Below are 24,084 nucleotides of genomic sequence, written 5' to 3'. Positions count from 1 at the left end.
ATTGTAATGAGAGGCCAGCGTTCCCTTCAGAGGGTTGCTTTGCTAAAGTGCGGAGGATTTCTGTGCTTTCTCGTGGCTCAGAGGAGTTAAGGACGACAGGCTAGCAGAAGTACTCAATATGAGAAATATTCACATATATTTAGCATGACATATTTAAGGCATATGTAATATTTATCTTATATGTATTCATATTATCAGCCTTGAGAATAGACATTTACCATCACAGTCTAATGCAGGACTCCTGTCCTCCACAGTGTCTGCAGGTATTAATTAGCTTCAGCCATGCACTGCACAATAATATAATATAATAATAATATTAATCATATGCTGTATGTATTTTTTATTTTTGGCCTTGAGAATAGTAATTTGCCATCACAGTCTAGTACAGCACTACTCAACTCCAGGTCCTGCGGGCCACAGTGTCTGCAGGTATTCGCTTCAACCATGAACTACACCACCAGATTTCACTAATGAACATGCTTCCTGAGCCAAGCAGGGAAAATAATGAACAAAATTCCGTGGTGTACTGCATGTTTGGAGCGAATACCTCCAGACCCTGCGGCCTCCAAGACCTGGAGCACAGTAGCACTGGTCTTGCAATTATTTACTGCCTTGTTAGGAACACAATGTTTCCTAAGCAGACATCCTCTTGCGTGTACATGTGTACACGTCTGATCACAGAACAATGTACCTGTAATTCATGTGTCTTGGCATGCTCGGTTTAGCTTTCCTGTGCTGTGCTTGATTATAAAGGGTCTGAGGTGCATTGGTTTGTTTCAAGAGAGTAGCATTTTAGCAGGAAGGAAGTGCCCAGGGTTGCTGGGAGATCTAAACTGCGGTACTGTGAGAGTACGTTAGCAAAACATCAATGACGCGCACAAAATGTTCTCCGGACACGAATGGAATGTTTTTGTGAATGTTATAACATCGGCACTACATGGCAGCAACATTCTGAGATGTTTTGTGTGAGGTGGGAACACTTTAGTCACCTTTGTGTAATAGCATTCCCAGTAATTATATACACATTGGCTACCCAGTTCTGAAGTAAGCTACACTAATGACATTTTAAAGGAAAGGTGTGACATTAATGATTGCTGATGTGTGTGTGTGCTTGTGTGTGCGCATTTTAAACCGCACCTTTCAGAGCACCCTCGGTCACCTTGCACTAGAGCACAAAGGAATAAAAATACTAAACATACATGAAAGAAACAGAATCTTTACACAATTAAAAAATAAAATAATAAAGAATACATTATTATAATAAACTGCAGAGAACCAGACAGATGTGAGAGGGAGGGAAACAGTGAGGGGTGTGCCAAGGTAAACATGTGCGATTTGAGTCGTTTTTACAAGGATGTTCGTGTCTCTATAACTTCCAGGTGGCTAGATAGATACAGGAATATTTGAGTTATCATAACACGCCCCTCAGAGTTCGGTTAGATTAGCATTGAAGAATGAACGTTAATGATCTCCAGAGGCTCCTTCAGCCAGCTGTTATCTGTGGCTTTGTGCTTTTATTAACACTGTGGCAGTGTGCTCAAGGCAGGCTGGTCAGTATCAAGACAACTGAGCATGGATGACCTTTGCAGTTCAGCCGCTGGTCAGTGCGGATGAAGTTATGGAAAAAATTGTTCTGGGAGCTTCTGACACTTGTGGAGAGCTGCTGACGTATTCAAAAACACGGACAAATGTTTTTCATCAGCGTGAGGCTCTGTCCTTGACTTTAACCCATCTAATGTACTGTTTGTTACACATTTATTTTTTCATGTCCAAAGATGTTTATTTGTTCATTGAAGGCAAACAATCGTGGAAGTTCTCCCCGTGTAAAGCCGTTGAGATTTTTTTGGACGAGGGCTGGCGGTCTGTGCCCTGAAGGATGACCTAATCTGAGGTTAATTATCCAGGCATCTCAAATCTAGGATTTCTTTGGAAAATGCCTTCACGTTTGTCACTGTGTCTGGTCCAAGCTGCAAAGAAGCCAGTCTTTTACTTTTTACAAGTATTTTAATCTTGTATTCAGTTTTCATTCTTACTTCTACTGCTTTTTTTGCTAAATAAGACAAAGATTGCCGATGAGTTTTACACAGTTTTACATATTTCCAGATTTGCCGACAGGGAAAGAAAAGTTCAAACAAGTTAGTGTTTAGTAAGATTCTCATTACACAACTGAAACACAGGCTGTTTTGCAGTGTAACAGGCTCTTCTCTGTTATTATTAGCTGAAGTTGACGGGGTTGCAGGGATTAGCTCTACATGCTGATCTCTATGCAGTTGTGCACTTTCTCTCTTCAGAGGGCCTTCATGGGTTTTATTTTCACCATAAAGCCGGCTATCCATTCAGCCCCAGGAGAGCAGATCAGATGAGTTAACTGTGTAATCAATGTTTTAATAGAGCAGTGCTGACTAACAACACAAACCTGCGCCACCCTACAGCTCTCCCAGGGCAAGGGTGAATAGAGAGAGAGCCCTTCACCAAGTAAATGTGTTTAATAAGCACATGCAGTACAACGTAAAGAGACCACCACATACGAGTGTGCTGCAGGGCTTCAAAGCTTTGGTGTCTGTAACAGGGTTGCCAGGTGGGTGGATAGTCTCACGTGCCTGGGGGCATAGAACAGGGTTTCCAGGTAGATGTAGAGTCTCATGTGCCTGGGGGAATATAACTGGGTTTCCAGGTGGGTGGAGAGCCTCACACCAAAGCCCAGTCAAATAACTGAGAGGCTTCTGAACAGCAGTCCAAATCACAGAATCACTCTTCCCTTTTCAGTGTCTATAGTCAGTCATACTGCCTCAGTCTAAGCATTGGGAAAGACCCAGGGCACTCTTTCTGATGTCAATGAAAAAGAAGCATAGCTGGGTTACAGGTGAACAGGCTAGAAAATCAAGACCATACTAATCTAATATGGCCATGAAATAACAACATAACATACATAACCTGTCCCACCTTAGAACCTCAGACAGTACTAAACACCCATCAGACACTGTCAATCTCAAAGGCATAATAGAAACAGAGTGCAATCTAATTCTTTGTTTAGTCCTGCAGATGTAGCGGCTTTTAAATTAAATGTCCTAAGAAGTTCTCGTTACAGTAACCGCTGCAAGCAGGCTCCCTTTCTGCCAGAATTTGGACTCGGATCAATCCCCATCACTTTAAGAGCAGGAGTGTTTGCTTTGACGGACCCTTTTACAGTGTTGGGCTATAGTGTAGGATACATTACCGGCATGCATGGTGTTTTTATGTTCTGCTAGTCTATCCTGCAGCCGTTGCTAAGTGCATCCTATCGTAGAAACGAGTGCGCTGACTTTCGAGGTGATATACTGCAAATGGACATAATTAAATGCTTAAGTCGAAAGCTGGTTTTGACAGAAATGTCAGATAAATGCTTCTTCTGCGAAGCATTTCCACGGTAGCTGCAATGGTTACATTTGAAAGAGCCGGTAGGCTGGTGGGCCAAGCCAGGTGTATCTTCTTTCTGCAGAGAGGTAACAGTGAATGAGCTTAACCTCAATGGTGGTGGCCTTTTAAATCTAATCATGTGTGGCTCTGGGAAAATAAAGAGAAATAATTGACAGAAATATTACAATACATTACATTCCAGGCATTTAGCAGACGCTCTTATCCAGAGCGACATACAACAAAGTGCAGATCAAACACAAGTGTGATGAGGACCCTAGAGGGTCCAAGTCCTAGCGTGACCATATAGATACAATCAGAACCTTGAAGAATACATCAACTTACGAACTAGCATACCACAGTTGGCAGCTAGAATACCCCGAGTACACCAATACAATACAATATCTATATATAACTATATAAGTGCCAAAAATAAAAAAATATTATTTGTTTTATCATTCAGTATTGGAATGTTGATGAAAGAAGAATATGTTTCAGGTAAATTGCCACAATTTACACACTTGCACGTTAGAGTTTGCGCTCATTTCAGCATTGACTTGTGGTCAGGGCTTCTAACTGTGTTTGTTTACACCTTACAGTCGAAGCAGGCATTTGCCACCTTGTCTTCTGAGGAGAAGCTGTCTCAGCTGAATTACAGTGACTCACCCGAAGCGACTTACAGTTGATTAGACTAAGCATGGGACAGCCCTGGAGCATTGTTGGGTTAAGGGCCTTGCTGAAAGAGCTGCTGTGTGGATCTTATTGTGGCTTATTGTGTTATGTTATGTACCATAGCCACTATGCTACAAGCTGCAAACGCTACGGGCTGCACACTACGCTACTACGCTACAGGCTGCATTTCAGTTAACAATGTCACCGTATCTATCGTCAAGCGCCATCAGGTGTAGTGTACATTATTTCTTAATGACCAGCATTGGCCAACATGTTATCAGAAGGTGGTTATGTTTCCTCATCTTGAGAGCTACTCCATCTGAAATGTAATCTATGAACTATTAACTATGAATTATTAACTCATTATGCAACATCAGCTGATCAATATAAGATCGCACATTCATATCCACATACTGTATGCTCTCATTTCACGCATTTAAATAATAGGCCTACATTTGAATCAAGTGTAGCGTATTATATTTATCATGTATCCTGTTCACTGCATATCTCCTGCAAGATTGTGCTTATACATACAGACAAATATATAATCTGTTTCTAGGACTGGCAAGCTTAATGTTCCCTCATATATGGAAAATAATTCCATATATTTCTCACACGGCGATGGAATGCTGTAGTTTTACAGGCTTGGCTTTGTGTCCAAATGCCAAGGAGAGGGTGGAGTGATCCTTATGTAACTGAAAGTGGTGCGCAATTAAGGCAAACCTGTCATGTTTTTGTCTTCACCTGCAGTCGGCCATTTTAAAACACACCGAACAAGATCTGCTGATTGCCCACAGTAATTACTGCGTATAGGCAAGGCCCAAAATGCCACTTCCATCTGCTCAAAACATTCATATTATGTTTTATTGCATCTGTATTTGTTTGTACCAGTCTAACACGTTGTCACTAATTGCATAGCCATAACAGGTTAAACCGTGTACAAAAATAATGAGTCACTGACTTTTTTTCATTTTTTTACATAAAGCAGTTTGGTTCTATTTGTCTTTCCTCTGACTTGTGCCATCATATTGGACTGGTACAAATACAGATCAAGTAAATATTATGGTAGTTTGCAGTATGTGTATTTAATGTGCCTTTATGCTTAATGTTTTTCTAGTTATCTGTTCATCCAAAATGGCTGTCTGCCCTTCCACACGCTACTGAATCAGAGCTTCAGGGAGAGTGGCAAATTGTTAACAAGTCATCAATGAGAGCTGTCACATCAAAGTGAAAAAGGGTTTTTAAATTGAAAAAGCTCTTTGCAAGGTCAGAGACACCCAGGACAGACTGGCAAGCCTGCTGTGCGATTAGCTGTTGATTTAGGGTGTCTGGCTGGAGGTTTAGAGGTCTACAGACCCTTTTTTCACACACAATCTCTGCCCCTTATTATCTCTCCTTCCTTCAGTCCACACCCATCATCATGCTTTGGCTTCCTCTTTATTTAAAGGTACAATAGGTAAGATTTTGTTAAAACATTGTTACAAGACCATTGTAAATCCCTTCCTATCATTGAAAAAGGCTCACTGACATGTTGACTCACCCTCTGCCTGTGTTCATAGTTCATGACACCCTGTACAGAAACAATGTACAGCTGTACAATAATTCAAGCTCATTGGTTGAAAATGGGTTCTAATTGCCACAGCCAATGGCGTTTCAACGGTGTTTGTTGTGCAATTCCTCTCTTGACTGTTAGGAGTCCAAAATTACCTATTGTACCTTTAAAGCCAACAATAAAAATTATACATGGTTTGTAAAGTGTGCACGGACACATGTAAACATTATATTACATTAATACATTAATTAATTAATTAATTCGTTCATTCGGCATTTGGCAGACGCTCTTATCCAGAGCGACGTACAACAAAGTGCAAAGTGCATACCCATCACCAGGGATAAGTGCGCTGAAAGACCCTAGAGCAGGGGTGTCAAACTGAATTCCCAGGGGGCCGCAGTGTCTGCGGGTTTTTGTGGTTTCGTTTCAATCAGCTGCCAGTTAAGGCCAATTAAGGCCTTGAGAACAAGGCATGTGGATACTTTAACCAATCAACGACTTGAATGAACCCAGAACACCCAAAAACCAGCAGACACTACGGCCCTCCAGGACTGGAGTTTGACACCTGTGCCCTAGAGGGAAGTACAATTTCAACTTCTAACAGTATGCACTCAGCGACCACTTTATTAGGTATTTAGTAGACTTATCTTTTAGACTTATTGGTCTTCTGCTGCTGTAGCTGTTGTATGTGTTCAGAGATGCTCTCCTGCACACCACTGTTGTAACACGTGGTTATTTAGGATACCAGTCTGGTCCCTCTCCTCTGACCTCTCTCATTAACAAGGCGTTTTAGCCCATAGAACTGCTGATCACTGGATGTCTTTTTCACACGATTCACTGTAAACTCTGCTGTGTGTGAAAATCCCTGGAGATCGGCAGTTTCTGAGATACTCTCGTCAGGCACCAACAATTATTCCACAGTCACTTAGATCACATTTCTTCCCCATTCTGATGTTTGGTCTGAACAACAATTGAACCTCTTGACCATGTCTGCATGCTTTTATGCGTTGAGTTGCTGCCACGTGATTGGCTGATTAGATATTTGCATTAACGAGCTGGTGTACAGATCTACCTAATAAAGTGGTCACTGAGTGTATATAGAAAATGCTGATTCATCAAAATTTTGTCTAGTGTGTGCCAGAGTCCCACTTTGTGTTTCTTGTATCTGATATATAGTCTATGCCATAGCAGTGTATGAATATGATTATGGGGTGGTTTATCCTATTAAGGCACTACCCAGCAGTCTGGTATTGAATCTGGACCTGCTGGTGCCAAAGGCTTCTGGCAGCACCGCAGTGCGACTGGCTGTGGGTTTTGTGGTCACCCAAGTAAGGCAGGGTTTCAGTTGTAAGCCCTTTTCAGCCTGGGAAAATAACGTTTCCTTCTGTACCAGTGACCCCCACTGGTCAGTCAGGTGGCAGGGAGTCCACCTGTGGAGCCACACAAAATGTCTTCCTCCGACTCGTGTCTGTGCGAGCGCAGCTGTGATGTGACGAGGAGCAGTGACATCACATGCTTAGCATGATTAGCATGATTAGCACATGTCATTCTCCTGAATCGATAGCAGAGCTTGTGGCAATTAGCACGGATAAAATATTTCAAATTGGGGAGAAGGGGGAAAGCATATTCTTAAAAATATCTTATGTACATATCTATACTGCTGTCATTTCTACATGGTGAATTTCCACACGTGAATTGTTTGTTTACAAATCAAAATTGTTGAGTACCGAGCCAAATCTAAAAATAATATGTCTTTGTCCCAAATATTATGGAGATCGCTGTGCAGTATATTATTATGACAAAGAAAAACTGAGAAGGGCAACAAGGCTCGTACATCTTAAATTGATGTCTAATATAGACAGAGGCTTACCTCTTAAGTCAGTTAAAAGGAGGTTGAGGTTTGAAATGAGTGTTAAAGACTTTAAGTGGAAGAATAATGCGGACCACAGGGACTGTTTTGTGTTGAGTTGTGTGACCCTGTCATACGATGTCATTACTGCAGCGGAGCAGCTCTCAGACTGTGTGCTGAGTCAGGCTCCTGCAAGCCCAAACTAGACGCACTGATGACGTGGCTCTGGATCACAGGGAAGTGACGGAGTCCAGTCAAGAGGCTGGTTCTTATCATTATATACCATTGCTTTCCTGTTCTCTTATGCACATATCCTATGCTATATTATCTGTAGGCAGTTAGTAAACATCCTTGTCGACATATTTCCTCTGACCAAAGATGCTGTCCTTAAAGTGGACTGTAAGTTTATTTTTTCAACGGTTTATGCAGTTTAAAGCTCCTTTGTTCAGTGGTGTGCTAAGAACTGAACTCCTGGCACTGTTGCACTGCTGGGCATTCGTACCTTTCATCTTAAATAGACGTTTCCATGATTTCTTCTGAAACGGTAGAGTAATTAGAGGTGGAATAAAAACTGACCTCTGCAGGATTTGGTTTGTTTTCTTCTTTTATGGGTGTGTGTGTGTTTGTTTTAGGCAGAGTACATGTTGTACTTTGTGGAATGGAACAGACTGCATGCTGGGAAAGCAGGCCATTATCTGGGATGCACACCAGGATGTAACTGGTCTGTACAGACCTCAGAAAGTCCTACTAGCAGGAGATTTAGTCAGCAGAGAGGTCGCACAGGCCAAGATCCTGTTCAGCCAGTGCAAAATCCAATTATGCACATGAGCTATGTATAATTCAGCCATCCATACAGAATGAGGTGTCCGCAAATATGTGGATAGGGTAATGCATGTGCCGATAAACATGTAGCTATTTCCCATTGAACCTCAACCTGTTTGGAGGTTTCATACGGTTTGTGCCATTTCCCCTTGAAATATATCACATTTGGACGTTCTGTACCGTTTGTGGGTTTCGCTATTAAAACTATTGGTGTTAGCCATTTTATAGCATCACTGGACAGCCAGCATCTAGATCAGTCAAACATGTAGCTGAGGAATGGTGCCCTGCTACGATTCCTTTATGCCGGGGCTGCTCAGCTCCAGGTCCTGGGGGCCACAGTGTCTACAGGTATTTGCTCCAGCCACGTACTACACCACCATATTTCACCAATGACCTCCTGACCTTCCTGAACCAAGCAGGTAAAATAATGAAATCAGGTGGTGTAGTGCATGGTCAGAGCACGTACCTGCAGACACTGCAGCCCTCAGGACTTGGAGTTGAGTAGCCCTGCTTTATGCAATAAGACAAGCACAATGACGTGTTGTGCTTCTTGCTGCTTGATAGCTGTGGTATTTGCCTAAAATACTTGTCCACACCCTCAAAGCACCTGTATATGTTGCCACTGAATTTGACTAACTAGTTTTCTATAATGGGTGGGATATGGAGGAGTCAGGCATAGACACCAGTGTTATTCTGTCATACTGGATGTAATATGAGTCGCTTTTTTTATGTCACGAGCGTAGTGCTGTTGAAAGCCCGTGACCAGAAATGTCTAAAACACTGTAATATAAATGGATTAAGCAAACCCAGGGCGATTTACACAGATTATTTTCTTTACATTTTACACAGTTGGAACAAGGATCCAACTGCGGTGTCCCAGCTGGCAGTCAAACCCATGAGCTTTCAGTTACAAGCCTGGTTCCCCAACCATTATACTACACTACACTGCCATCCCTGCTGTATAAATGTACTCATTGAGCACATTATTAGGTATTTACTAGACTTTTTTTTAACTTATTGACTTCTGGTGCTGTAGCCTATCCACTTATGTTCAGAGATGCGCTTTTGCATTCCACTGTTGTAATGTGTGGTTATTTGCGTTACTGTCACCTTCCTGTAAGCTTTGACCAGTCTGGCCATTCTCCACCAGGCATTTTTGCCTGAAGAACTGCTGCTCACTGGATGTTTTTTGTTTTTTGTTTTTTCTGGAAACTCTACAGACTAGCGTGCATGAAAATCCCAGAAGATCAGCAGTTTCTGAGATACTCAAACCACCCTGTCTGGCACCGTCACTCATTCCATGGCCAAAGTCACTTAGATCATATCTTTTCCCCATCCCCACATTTGGTCTGAAAAACAGCTGAACCTCTTGGCCACGTCTGCATGTTTGTATGCATTTAGTTGCTGCCACATGATTGGCTGATTAAATATTTGCATTAACAATGGTGTACAGGTCTACCTAATAAAGTGCTCACTGAGTTTAAATATAACACCTTTTTGGTGAATATCCACTCTCTCCCCTCTGTCTCCTTTCCCTTCTGCGGACAGTGAAAAATCTGAGATAATGGGGTTAATTCAGGTTTTAAAGCCGTCCTCCGCCTCTTAACAGAACACAAATGTCAATATTAGGGCCAAGTTTATCTACAGACAAAAGCAAACATGATATAATAACAGTGTGCAGAACGTCACTCACCAGAGCGACATTAAATCACGCGTGCACCCCAGCGGCGTGCTGCAGCGTAGCCTTGAGCGCAGTAACTGCGTTTCACAGCGGGCTGATCGGGGGCGACCTCGGGCGACCACAGACGGGCCGCATTAACGGCAGTTTAGAGGCGCTCGTCGTCGTTCAGACTTGTCGCTCCTTTCGTGGGTGTGGGACTTGTGATTTTAGGCTCAAGCTCTGCACCTCCCGCACCTCTTACCTTTTGTCTTCTGAAGCAGACAGCGCCCTTAAAAGATCATCACATTGTTATAAAGCCTAATCCTGCTTCTTTTTTTTTTTTTACAGGAATAACTTTGTTAATTCAACTTGCACACTTGTAGTTGTAGCAGTCAGAAACTTTTTCTTTCTCCTTAAATAACTTTGTCACTCAACCCCAGGTTTGCATTGCAGATTTGTAAAAACAGCTGATACACATGATTGTATTTTTACAGTTGGGCTCATATGGTAGTACGGTACTAATGGTCTTCATACACTAGAGTTAAATGCTGCCAATTGCTGATTTTACATCCTTTATTTAGCACACTTATAGGATTAGAGAGAAATGAAGTTTCAACTAGTAAAATTATATACAATCTCTTAAAAAGTCTTTCCAGTTCCAACTTCTCTTCCCTGGTGATGCGGTGAGAGTATTACAAAGTATGGTTTAAAAAACATACTATTTTAAGTGGTTATGTGGTGGGCTTTTTTTATCAGTTTAGGACAGAAACTCCTTAACAAAAGCTCAACTTTCTATTTTCTAATTCTTCACCAGCATGCATCACATTTGCTTTTCCTATCCATTTGAATATGTCTGTATGATTTGTTCGTCACCATAAAATCGCAATTACCATAATGTGTGCAAACATCACATGCCATCGATCTTGCTTTACAATGCCAGATGGCGGAATATTTTATCTCGTCAGGAAGGATTTTACTTGTTTTTTCTCGACTTGTTTTCATTGGAAACTCTGCATGTCCTTATATTGCAGTGGGAAGTGCTCCTCTCTTAAATGAAGACATCGGTATTAATGTAGTTGCGCTGGAGCATATGGTATGACGCGTGATCCACATCAATATGTAATAGGCCAGACCTGATGGATAACAGAGCTCCCCACCAAACCAGAGAATCATGCCATCTCACAGCATACAATATTAATTTGATTTAGATATTTTTGCGCTGAGCTCTTTGATAAAATCGCAAGTCATGCATATCATTGTCATTCGTGGCACACGCCAGGACTTATTAGTCACAATATCCTTTCTTTTTCAGCAATAAAGCTTTTTAAGCTGCTGTCGGAGTGAGTCACGTGTCATGGTATAACAGAGCAGTACTTGGTTTCTGCTCTAAACTGGAAACACATGGAGCCCCCGTATGATAAGCGATCTCCACTGGCCTCGGGGTTTTTAATAAACCTGGAGATTTTTCTTTCTTTTTGTTGTTTGAAACCGATAAGGCATACGATCGCTCTCCCTCTCCTTTCAACATCGGGCTGTTTCCCCCTCTCGGCTATTAACAGGCACGACCTCCCGCCAGAGACGTATAGCGAGTCGGCCCAGGGTGTCGCAGATCTCACGGCACTTAAGCGATTGCAGAACAGCAGCCAAAACTCCACACTCTGCAGGAGATGAGGAGCCTTGTGAATGGCGATGTCGAGGACGTAACCGGTCACGATAAGATCAAGATCTCTGGAGGCGTTGTGTCTATGGCCGGGGTACACATTATAGCTTACTGGAGAGAGAGGACCAGCGCTGCAGCTTAACGATTTCCGCCGTCAGCCAAGCAGTTAAAGCACAGCCGCTTCATTATGATTTATTTAAACCGCCATCAAACTTTAAACGAAGCTTTTGCTGCGGAGACCTCTCTGCAACTAAGGAAAGACGACGATGGCTGCCTTGTTTTTTTTTATAGAAACACACTTACTGTGGCTAGGCGTGACACCAGGGATTTTGAGCCCCATGAATAGATCTCACATCCACCCCAGAATATCCTGCTCTAATATTTTTTTGAGGGCCCCTGTAAGTCAGGGTCCATGGAATTGTCATCACCCCAGCTGAAAACGGGTATGGTGTAAAACGTTTCTTTAAACGTATCATTGGTCTCAACATGTCTTCATGAATTTTCCTTGATTATCAAGTGTGCCCACAATTTCAATGATCAATTGGCTGGTGATACACAGCTTATTCACGTCATGTCAGGGAGGTCAAAGGTTAAATTCAATTTAGAACAATCAGTTTCTATCTACAATTTTAAATAATGTTGATAAAATGCAAGGCGGCACGGATGGTGCAGTGGGTAGCACTGCCGCCTCACAGCAAGGAGGTCCTGGGTTCGAATCCCCGTCGGCCGGGGCCTCTCTGTGTGGAGTTTGCATGTTCTCCCCGTGTCTGCGTGGGTTTCCTCCGGGTACTCCGGTTTCCTCCCACAGTCCAAAGACATGCATGTTAGGCTGATTGGAGAGTCTAAATTGCCCATAGGTATGAGTGTGTGAGTGAATGGTGTGTGTGCCCTGCGATGGACTGGCGACCTGTCCAGGGTGTATTCCTGCCTTTCGCCCAATGTATGCTGGGATAGGCTCCAGCCCCCCTGCGACCCTGATCAGGATAAGCGGGTTCAGATAATGGATGGATGGATGGATGATAAAATGCACAATTTTGCATTAACAGCATAATGGAGGACAACTGGCTTCATCTGATGATATTGAGTATTTTGTGAACAAATCACTGTATTGATAACCAAGGACAATTATTTAAAACGCGTTGAGACCAATAATCACCCCAGCAATTTTCAGTTCAGCAACTGCCGCTGCTAATGACTTTTACAAACCTTACTAACTATTCCTTTATTGTTTAGAAAGCAGTCAGCCTTTTCGCCATGGATGATTTTCACACTCTACCCCATAGTGTGCATTTAGGCATGTGAACAGGCTGCAATTATCATTACTAATTATGCACAGGATTTTCATTTTTGGATTCTTGGCTACAAGCTGTGTGCTCCTTAGTAGGCTATCTGAAATGAGATGGTTCTGATTATCAGTTCCTCTCCAATTAAACTACAGGCGGTGACATTTTAGCTTTACTGTCTCTGAGCACGATTTCACAGATGACTGCTGAAAGGTTTTGAAAGTATGAATCTTTAGCCTTGTCTGATAAACGTTTGGGCCCATTTTACCAAGTTGGGTCATATGAATTTGTATCTGCGCCTTTGTTTTTTACTTAAAGAGTAAAGATGTAAAGAGCGCAGTCCATTCCTGGTTAAAAACGTTTCTTTTCACATCAGCTTCAGTCTGTAGCCTTGACTTCCCCCGCTGTGTCAGAATCCCCTCAGCTTCCCCTCAGCCCTCCTGAGGATTGCAGCCGTACGCGTTACCCGACAAGCCACTGAACCGGAGACATATCACAAGTGTTTTATTACGTGAAAGATTCATGAGCCGGCCCCCATGGCGTCAGCCAATGCATACGGCCAAGTGTTTAATATTTCTATTTCTTAGGGCTTTACGGGGCAGAAGGAAAATAATATCCCAGGCTAATAATATCTTTTTGAGCCGCTTTATTAAACGGGATAAATCAATACACCTGTGTCACGCTGCGTGCAGTTGCCCCAAAAGGTCGGCGGGATGGATGTCCTGGCAGTGGACTCGGCCAACGCTATAAATCAGTTTCATATGGATGAACACATGAGTTTGATTGTACGATTGTAGTGAGATTGTATAGTTTTTACGTGGGCCTACAAAGGGCTTTACTATCGGTGTTTTGGATTGTTGTTGTTTGTTACCATTGTGTACCTCCTTCACCTGTATGATTAAAGCATTGTTTAGTGAGATTGTGTTGTTTTCACATGGGCCTACAAGGGGCTTTACTGTAGGTGATTTGGATTGTTGTTGTTTGTTGCCATTGTGTCGTTGCGATGACGGATGGGGGAGATTCGGGAAGGGCGTGGTGGTGGGGAACGTGCTGGAGGAGAGCCGGGTCCACACGGAACCAGAACCCCTCAGGACCCCATGAAGACAGCTCCTCTTACTCCCTTTCCTGCTCCTTGCTCCAGCCGTTGGGACAGCCTAGAAAATGAGGCGAGAAAAGGAGTGAAGATGGAGAAATGGAGAAAAGGTGAATTAGGAAAATGGAATGTCCTTGCTCCTTCAAACGTCAGTTTGAAGCCACGTCAGTTACAGATGGGGAAATGTGGATCCACAGGCCGATCATTTATATGTTATGCTTTGTGGAAAAATACTTCCGCAGAGGATGTGCTCCTGTATCTTTGCTCAGAGGAAAGTTTGGGAGTTCCTCGTAGAAGCATTTAATGGGTTGGAATGTCCTCAAAGGTGGTGGACCTTGATCAATTTCCGGGTCAAGAGCAAGGAAAAGAAAAAAGATGAAAGATATGTGATAGGAATGAGCCCTTGCTCTCCAATGTACCCCCTCCTCACGCAAAAAAAGAAGCCAAGGAACGTGCTGTGGTTCCTTTCAATCACAGCACACACACATTTCTCCACAGCAACACAGAGAAACCAGTTTCTCCCTGGCCTCTTGCTCCGACCGATGCCACCTGACTCTCAGAGGAACACGCGAGCGCTCCACGTCCAGTACCCCTGTCCTCGGACGGGTTCCGACCCAACACGTCCCTCGCTCCCCCGACTTCCGACCAGGAAGTGTGTCTGTCCGAGATGGAGGGCTCCCAAACATCCCGGTTGACTCGCGGATTTCCTCAACCCTCCAGGACCCCGAGAGCTCTGTCCTGGGGGAGGGAGAACATTCGGAAGGGTCGGGTTTCTGTTTATCTTCTGAGGCCGGTTCAGCAGTGACCAGCTCAATCAGGAGGGGGAGAGGTCTGGTGACAGTTGAAAAGAACATAATTAAGACTGATGCAGAGAGAGAGAGAAAGAAAGAGAGTGATAGAGAGAGAGGGAAAGATAGAGAGAGGGTAAGTGTAAGAGACTTTTAATGTCATTGAAACACAAAAACCTACCCCAAGAGGGAGAAAAAAAGAGAGATAGGGGGAGAGAGAATGATATTATATGTATTAAACAATCTATTGTATAATCTGCACTATTACCCTGTTATTATTCATTGTTGTTCATTGTTTCACATGTTACTTGTCATGCTTTGGCAATACAAATGCAAATGTTATCATGCCAATAAAGCACTTTGAATTGAATTGAATTGCATGAGAGACAGAGAGTGAGAGAGAGCAAGAGAGAGAGTGAGAGAGAGAGAATGAGAGGCAGAGTGAGATAGAGTGATATAGAGAGAGACAGAGAGAGAGGGGGGCGTGTTGGCAGACGGCAGCGTCAGAACATTCGATTTGAAGAGCCTCGCACACACACACATGCCCTAATAGGATTAAACCCGGCGCGCGGTGCCAAAAGTCAGATGCCGGTGTAAGTTTAATAAGAGTGGCCGGGAACAGAGGCCTCTCTTGCTCTGAACCTCACTGTTAGAGAGGGGCCTCGTCCGTCCGAGAAGAGATGACACACCGCTTCACTTCAGACTTCATATTTCATTGCTCTTATGAGCATAAATATTTCAGGAAGCATGCATAGTGGATTAGATGGGCGGGGGCCGGGGGGAGGGGGTAAAAATAACAGAAGCAGCCCCCTGGTGTGTGAGCCACAGGCGGAATGGTACAGTCTGAAGAGACCCCACTCCCCCCACCTCCAGAGTAATGTAGAGACCCACTGAGAAAACATGGGCGGACTGTATCTGGAGGCAGACGGGACTGTCTGCCAGGGCTCCCTCTAATCTCTCGGGCTGCCTCCACTGGATGGATGGGGTCAGAGGAGTTCATATGAAAAGGAAGAAAAGGGATTGCTCCGCTGTCAGGGCTTGCCAAGAAGACAAATAGACCCCCCTTTCTCTCTCTCTTTCTCTTTCTTATTCTCTCTTCTCTTTTTCGTTCACTCTCTGTCACTCTCTTTGTGTCACTCTCAGTTTCTCTGTCTCATTTTCATTCTCTCACTTTTTCTGTCACTTTCTGTTGCTCTCTCAGCCCCTCTTTCTCTCTCTCTGTCTTTCTTTCTCTCACTTTCTCCGTCTCTCTCTCTCTCTGTCGCTCTCTCACGCTCCCTCTCTCAGCCCCTTCTTTCTCAGCCCAAGTTCGCGGAGGCGCCCGCGAAGCCGGCAGTCTCCCGGCAACAGCAGCCGCGGCGGCAAACCCCTGTGTGGCCTGGAAGCCACGCCCCCTCCGCGACATCACAACAGCCGCGCGGCTAATGAAGCCCGGCGCACTGCCCTCAGCGCGCGATACTGCCGTCGGCCGGGAGGAGCGTGGACAGCACAGCCGAGCCCCCTCCGCCCTCGCTGCTCCCCAGACAGCCGAGACGCCTGCAGCACGCTAACAGCGCCTCCGTGCCGCTCTGAACGGGACACACGTCACCCTGTTCATTCTTTCTTTTTTCTTTCTTTTTTTTTTTTATCTTTGTCATGGGCATGAGTCGGCTCCGGTTTCCGTGGATCTGCGGGGCTTGATTGTTTACTCACCTGAATAATAGGCTGCTCGGCGGCTGCGGTTCCATGGATTAAACTCAAGTCGCTGGTGGGAAATATTTTTTTAAAAGGCACAGCGGCTGACCGGAGTCATGGGAAACCAAGCCGGGAGATTGGAGGAGCTGGAACAAGGTCTGGTCTTCTGTTACTGCTAACCTGCTGCACCGCTGTCTCTTCACTCACACAGTACACAAGTGTGTTCCTGTTTTTCACCAAGAGGCAGAGTTCTCTATTGTTATACTGTAAAACACTGTCAAAGCTGAATTTATCTCAGGTGTTTGGTTGTCATGTCATCTTTCCGCAGTTGTTATGTCTGTAAGTTGTCATTTAATCATCGGTTGCTGTCCTGGACAATTTGGTTTATTAAGACAGCTCAGACTTGCCTATTGTACAAACAGTATGCTGAGTGATTAGTTGTCAGGGTTGTGAAAGTGAGTTATATCCCCAGGCTAACATGGGAGGCTGGATAGAGATGATTTACAATCATACTTTACTCCGTACAGTCACAGCAACAGCCTACATTGCTGGACAGAGCTTCAAAGATTGTAATTAAACTGACAAGTTTTGTGGTGAGCAGTGTTTAGACTTGAAAAGTGTTCACAGCGGATTCTCCTCTGTGGTAGTTCACAGAGAGAGATGGGATTGCTGTCTCCCCCTGGTCCACCGAAGCCCCAGACACTGCATCGCCCACAGATACACTTATCCGCACATTTCCATTTCAAAGCCCCCCTTTTAAAAACTGGGAACCTCACGCGGAGAAAAAGGGGAAACCGTCAGTTCTCTCTCTCTTTGTATCTCTAGCACTCTCACTCTCTCTTCTCCCTCTCTTTCTCTCTCTGTATCTCTCATTCTCACGCTATCTCTTCTCCCTCTCTTTCTCTCTCTATATCTCATTCTCACTCTATCTCTTCTCCCTCTCTTTCTCTCTCTCCATATCTCTCTCTGCGGCACACCTCTCCTGAAGGAAGCGTGCAGCTCACTGGATTCCGTCTCTTTCAAGTTCCTTTGTAGAGTTGTTCTGTCAGCCGCGGTCAGCAGGCTCTCTCTCTCTCTCTCTCTCTCTCTCTCTTTGCTCACTACACAAACGGGACCAGCTGGGGGGTGCCGATAATCTCCCCCCCGGAATGGAAGCGGGGGAGGGGGGGTGGGGCCCATGCGCTGGAGGCTAGCGGTCGTTCTGGGAGCCAGGACCAGACCTGTGTGAGCAGACAGAACAGCGGTGTCCACAGAGGAGCGTTATCGGCTAAAGGGTGTTAAACTTGCTCATTTAGCGTGGCAGGGAGCCTGCTGAGATATGCTAAAACAGACTCTACCCAGGGAGCTATGTGACATTTAGACACATACTGGTTTAGCTTGGCACGCCTGACGGCAAACCATTTGGAAAGTTTTTTTTAACATGATAAATAAATTAAAAGTATTGTGATTTCAGGGGCGTTTTGAGAACTTCTGAGGGCATTTTTGCCCTTTGCCCTGGTATACTTCCGACCCTGTGCTGTACACAAGTGCGTAACCAACACCCCAATGCATCATCTCATTCCTAAGAGTCTGTGATACATCTGTTGCCATTTCAGCGCGTCTCGTGACTTAATGCTGTTTTATTTTAAAAGATGGCAGCACTTTCGTTACGGGGCGTTTGCCGTTTGGAATTTGCGTTATGGAGCCGGGCTGTTTCTGGCCCTTTGATCATCGTCCGGCCCTTATTAAAGCAGGATTCATGTTCTCCGGTGGAAACGGCCCAAGACAGCCCGGATCAGGACCTGGAGCGCAGCGAGGTGGAAGACTGTTGTCGTTGCGGACGAGTGTGCGTTCGGACCGAAGCGCCACTTCCATTAACAAGACGAATTATAAATTATTACCAAACAGCTGGAAGAAATCACCCGGCTTTTCCACAATTATGCGAATATGCGGTCATTTCCTGTTGTCAGAGCAGCTGCGTTGTTGTGCGGGGGGGGGGGTTGGAGTCCAACAGAATTTACACTTCGGTATTCACCTGCATGCCAGCTGTCACCTCCAATGTGCTGACATCCCTTCTCAACACTGAGCAGAATTGACGGCCCTCATAGCTATCCGCCATTTTAACCGTGTTAAACCGGAATAAGAACCGACTGATGCCCCCCCCCCCCCCCGCCCAGTAGGTGTACCTTGGTCCACACCTGTATTCAGTCGGAAAGTGTCACGTCGACTCATCACGGTCTGATAAATCTGTGGATTGTCACATGGTCCTCTCCCCAGTTTAGCCACTGTCTGTCTGAGCAGATGATTTCCCTATTTGTCAAATTCTTTGGCTTCTGCTATAAACCATCGATCGATCGCCCTGTGAATAATATGATACCTCCTCTGCCGATTCCATTGAATAAGCTCGGAGTAATGGAATGAGATAATTTAATTGATTATTAAATTGCCTTTTCCTCATTGCCGTCTCCAGTTCATGACAGGGTAATGAATACGGTGATGCAGGCCATCAACGATGGGGTCATAAAAAGATCAGGAAATAGGCCAGGTTTTAATCATTAGAAGATAAGAAATGTTACCTTTAACTACTCATTTTAACATCAATATTGAAAACAGAATTACTTAATACAATTGTATGTTTCGGCTCATAACATTGAAAGTTAGTCGAAAGTTTTCAGAGATCCCCTTGTGTGTTTAAAGCAGTGGTAATCAACCCTGTTCCTGGAGATCTCCCGTCCTGTAGGTTCTCACAAACCTAACAAAGCACCCCTCAGTCAACAGCTAGCGATGTTGTTGAGCTGCTAATTAGTAGAATCAGATGTGCCAAATTAGGGTTGAAATGAACAGGATGGCAAATCTCCATGAACAGGGTTGGTTACCACTGGTTTAAAGGGTTTGGGTTAATACATTTTTAGCCCAGATGTGGGTAATATGGTATTATGCTGTAGATATGGCTTCACAGAGATAAACACAGATGCACAGCGCACATTCACTAGAACTGACGGAGATCCACCACAGATGTTTTACGTGTTCCTCATGTTTTGCCTATTACAGACTGTGTGTGCTTGGTACGCTGGTATTTAACATTCGCAGGGGAATGGGTAATTTAATCTCTCTAACTTGTTGCTGCCAGCAATGAGATTTCTTGCATCAGTTTTGCTAAACAGACTCCTCTCTTCTGCTCTCCCAGTAAGTCCCAGTCACGTTTTTCTCTTTACCGGAGAGCTTTGGCTCGGTTCAGCTCGAGGAGACAGGTCCGCTGGCACTGTCAGGTCACTTTCACTTCTGTTTTATTGGTGTCAGATGTGGCGTAGTTTCCCATTCAGCCAGCAGATATCGCTGTCCAAAATGTGTTGTTTTAGCATGAAAGGTTCATTTGGACAAAAAGCTATGGCAATGGTGTTCAGAATGATGGCCTGGGTTCCACTCGCAGTGACGAGATCGATTGCACTTCCCGGTTGCTTATGGTATCAAAAGTGTGACCGGGAAGTGCTCAGACTGTGGTGCTCAGACTTTTTATCTAACATAGATAGTCACTTTGAGAGTCACTGATGGTAGACATTGACATCTCTTTGCAAGTGGGCCCTGGAGCCTACCTGTCTATTGGCTGTGGGAGGAAACCAGAGTACCAGTACCCAGCCAGCTGGGACTCAAACCCAGAACCTCAACAGTGCTAACCACTGCCCCACCATGACACAGCGCTCGTGGGCATGGCCCCACCCTGCCCAGCAGATGCTCAGGGGTGAAATATGGTTCCCCGCTGGGCCTGTTTTCGGCCCCTTGCCCGGCCGCCCGTCTGGATCCGCAGGGAGGGACAGAAAGTCCCCAGGCCTCGGCGAGATGTTTGTCCAGTGAGCTGGGAGGACGAGCAGGGTCTTTTCATGCTCTAATAAGGACTGGGGGAATGTGCTGGCCCTCACTTTTTGAGCGTAACTGAAATGCCTTCAGGATCAGTAATGCTGGAAAGCTAGTCAGCCAGACAGTCGGAAAACACGGGTGTGGTGGGGGGTGGGGGGGGGCGTAGCACATTGTTTTGTGACAACAACTGTTGTCCTGTTCCTGTAACCTGTCCTGTGCTGTGAGCTTGTCGCACACCTGTGGCTATTGAATGAGGAGAAAACAATATCAGCCTCTCTCGTGTGACTTGCTCCCTCACCACCGGTTTACAGCGTCTCATAATGTCTTATTGTCAGTTATTTTAAAGCAGTGCTCCTCACTCCTGGTCCTGGAGAGCAGCAGGGTGTGCTGGCTTTTGTTGTTACTGAGCACATAATTGATCAATTAAAGCAGTTAATTGTGCAGTTAACCTCACCTGGTTTCTTGGGTCTGAATTAGCTGCTGATATTAAGGGTGGAAACAAAAACCAGCACACCCTGCGGCTCTCCAGGACCAGGAGTGAGGACCACTGTTTTTGTTATATTTGTTTGAGAGCCTGTTTTAAATGTATTTAAAGTAGTTAATGATTAAAATATAATTTTAAAAAAATCTTCTTGGTGGTATCTGGTGGGAAGTTGTGAAAGCGTGTGATTCATGTGTTTTTCCAACTGCAGAGTGTAAACAGGCCTGTAATGGCCGCCAGTGTGACAGGGTGACCGGGGAGAGGATGCTGACACACACAGGTGACTCGTTTCCTCATAAGAACACGTCAACAGCGTCTGTCTAGAACGCTTGAGGCTGCGACCAGGAAGTCCAGTGACGCTCTGCTTTTGTGCTGCCAAACGAATGGCGCAACAACAGAAAAAAGCCCATTGAAAGTGGTCATTCAAAGGAAACCCTGCCAGAGGATGACACAGATCGAGTGCAAAAACTACTGGGGTTAATATTAACAAGTAAGCACTCGCAGGTATTTCACTTGTGGTCGAGGTGTGTCATGTTTAGAACGGTTTTACGTCCTGTTGGAGGCTGCTGTGAGCCAGTGACGCAGTGCTTTTCACATGTACGTTAGAGAAGTCCGGTTATTTGGCGGTTATTTTGCTGCCGTCAGCCCTTTGGGCCCCTGTGCTGTCCGAGCGCTGGGCGGCCATTTTGTTTGCACTGGTTTATTGCTCGGAACAGGCCAGCTGACCACCAGGTTATTTTCTCACCAAATATGGAAATGCCTCATTATATCGATCTGATCTTGAAAAAAGGAAACTATTTCAGTTGGCACTGAAGTAGCCGTGTGAAATGCTGTGCTTGCTGAACGCTGATAACAGGGCAGTAATTTATGTGGGCATATGAGTTTGGTAAACTGAAAGCAATAAAGGGGGTGTGTACTCATTTATGTCAACATATTATTGGCGTTTGTGAGCTCATAAACATGCCATCAGTCTCCCCAATGCAGGATTTTCTCTGAAGTGACCAAGGGTCCTTCTCCGCAATTATCTATGCTATTAACTAAGTATACAAAAAAAAAAAAGTTGAAGTGTTAAATACCCATTGTAGGGGAGCAGTCATTTCAACACGTTCACTTGTTTTAATCTTTTAAAGTTGAATTTGAACTCTAGGTACCCCATGGGACAGACCTACCAAGTGCTGGATTTCGTCATTTATCCTTAACGGAAGAAAACCCATGTAGCCTCCATCTGTATGCAGTACTGTATGCCCGGGTGTTACCATACTACATGTCTGCCCTGTATTGTTTTTGGTTCTTGTTTTCAGTCACTGTGCCATCAACTCCTTCCCTATTTTCTGTTTTTGGACAAGCAGGAGAGTACTTTAATATTCAGCATTTCTCTGTATGGTCTCACATTGAGTCCCTGATAGTACATGGTACATGGTTGCCACCATAAAGGTCTGGCCAGAATTGTTTAGTTATTATTACACCAGGGTTATTAGTATTATCAGGGTTTTTTAGGCATCATGTAGAATATATCTACTGTGGAGTGTTTTAATGGTATACAGTACGCAACGTATTTATTTGTTTTATTTATCCCTCGAGAATGCTTGAATTATTCCACTTTGACCTGTTTTAGGACCACACACAGCCTTTGAGTGACTTGTTGGTCACAGTAAGACCATATATGGTCCTGGAGAGACCATTACATGTATGGATGTAGGCTAGGTTTTTGTCTTGACTTGTATCATGAGCTGGAACCTGTGCAATCATAAATATTACCATGGTTATTGCTTTTAACTGCTGCAGTTGTTGAGATAGATAAGACCTTTCTGTCATGGGCTGTTATTTTTTTGTCTTAATCTTCCTGAAGCATTTCACTTGTGTTGGAGGCCAGGCTTGTCACAGTGATGGATACTGTCAAGCCTGTTCTATGTAGAAATGCCTACATGGACTGAATGCCCCATTCAGTCCATTATGCATTCATATCTTACAGTGGCATAACATTGACATTGTTGACTGGAGAATTCCATCACTGGTGACTGTTCAGTTGAGTCATTAATAGTGAACAGGACTAAAAGAAAGAAGACAATGTACTAACTGCTCTAAACAAGACTAGTCATGAGACCAATTAAGAGCAAATGGTAGCCTACATTTTATTTTTTATTATCAACAATTACTGGCATAAGCGGCTTAAAAAAAGGCTGTTCCCATTGAGGAACAAGCCCAAGGAATATACTGTAGGTGACCTGACTTATCCAGTGCTTGTACATTGGCTATTAAGGTTGAAGATGTACAGTACGTCCTGAACTATCGAGTTGTTTATCGTTGTTTCTGTTTGTACAGTGTAAAGATGGGAATCTCTGAAAAACGGACTCTGTTGGACTGATTTTGTGTGGAGCAGCACTGGGGGAGCTGAGTAATCAAGTAATGGCCTCCGTGGCGTGCCCATTTTTCTACGGAGTCACAAGTCAAAATGTCAGGCTGTGCAGCAAGTGAGTCAGCCCCTTCTGATCAGAGCCACGGCCCCCCGCTCCCACGGTGATTTACCGCTTCAATTCCACTTAGTCCGCTGCGTATAATGTTCCGCTTTATTTATACGCAGGTTACTTAGATGTTCCAGGACACAATTTTTTAATCTCGGAGACAGGGCTGACCTCACGCACGGCACAGTGTTTCCCCCGTGCGCAACTGTTACTTGATTGAGTCCAGGGTTTGGACTGGCTGGAATAGTGCTGGCCGGACTTCTCTTTCTCCGCTCTCTTTGTTTCATGAATACGTTTCCCCCATTTATTTTTCTCTGTAATATGTCTTCACCTCCCTCCCTCCTGCGTCCCCCACCCCCTGCAGTGCATGTGCTCCTGTGATGCAGACAGCTGTTTTACACCTGACATCCCTTAGAGTACTACAGGTGAGCTAGCACCATTGGGAGGTGGTGTCTGGTGTTTACTTGGGGGAATTCCTGTTGCTGTCACCCAAGCCACTGATTGGATGTACCCACCTTACTCCTGGCTGGGCTAAGCCAGTTGTGCCCCGCTGTTATGGATTCCCAGGGGAAATGACACTTTGTCTGGGATTCAAACAACATTTGTCCTTAATTGTAAAGGCCAGTTTACCGTTAATAGTCCAGGTACAGAATGTCGGTCAACTGAAATTGCAGAACATTCATACACTTTCTATTGTCGTAGACAGTGGTCGATGGCATTAGAAAAAAAGTATAAGCGTACTCCAGCAGCATCCATTACATGTCGTTGGTCGCAGTGACACAGTGTCACTGGGCTATAAAGTGTGTAACCGTTCAAAGTTTCAAATTCAAATGAATTTTTTTTTTTTCTTAGAAAAAACGG

At 44.5% G+C, this 24,084-nt stretch overlaps 1 protein-coding gene across 9 annotated transcripts in view; it reads left to right on the top strand.

Moving 5' to 3' along the window:
* Positions 1-24,084, top strand: part of specc1 (sperm antigen with calponin homology and coiled-coil domains 1) — a 124,091-nt gene that overhangs the window by 31,304 nt on the left and 68,703 nt on the right. Inside the window, exon 1 of one of the 9 annotated variants that reach the window (XM_061247339.1) lies at positions 15,684-16,602. The exons of the other annotated variants lie outside the window; for them this stretch is intronic. Coding sequence (XP_061103323.1) covers positions 16,563-16,602 — 40 coding nt within the window. The 5' untranslated portion in view covers positions 15,684-16,562. Of the gene's footprint in view, positions 1-15,683; positions 16,603-24,084 lie in introns of those variants that run through there. 9 annotated transcript variants of the gene reach the window in all.

Source organism: Conger conger, chromosome 7 (genome assembly GCF_963514075.1).
Source record: "Conger conger chromosome 7, fConCon1.1, whole genome shotgun sequence".
Lineage (NCBI taxonomy): Eukaryota > Metazoa > Chordata > Actinopteri > Anguilliformes > Congridae > Conger > Conger conger.
This window is presented reverse-complemented; position numbering and strand designations above follow the sequence as displayed.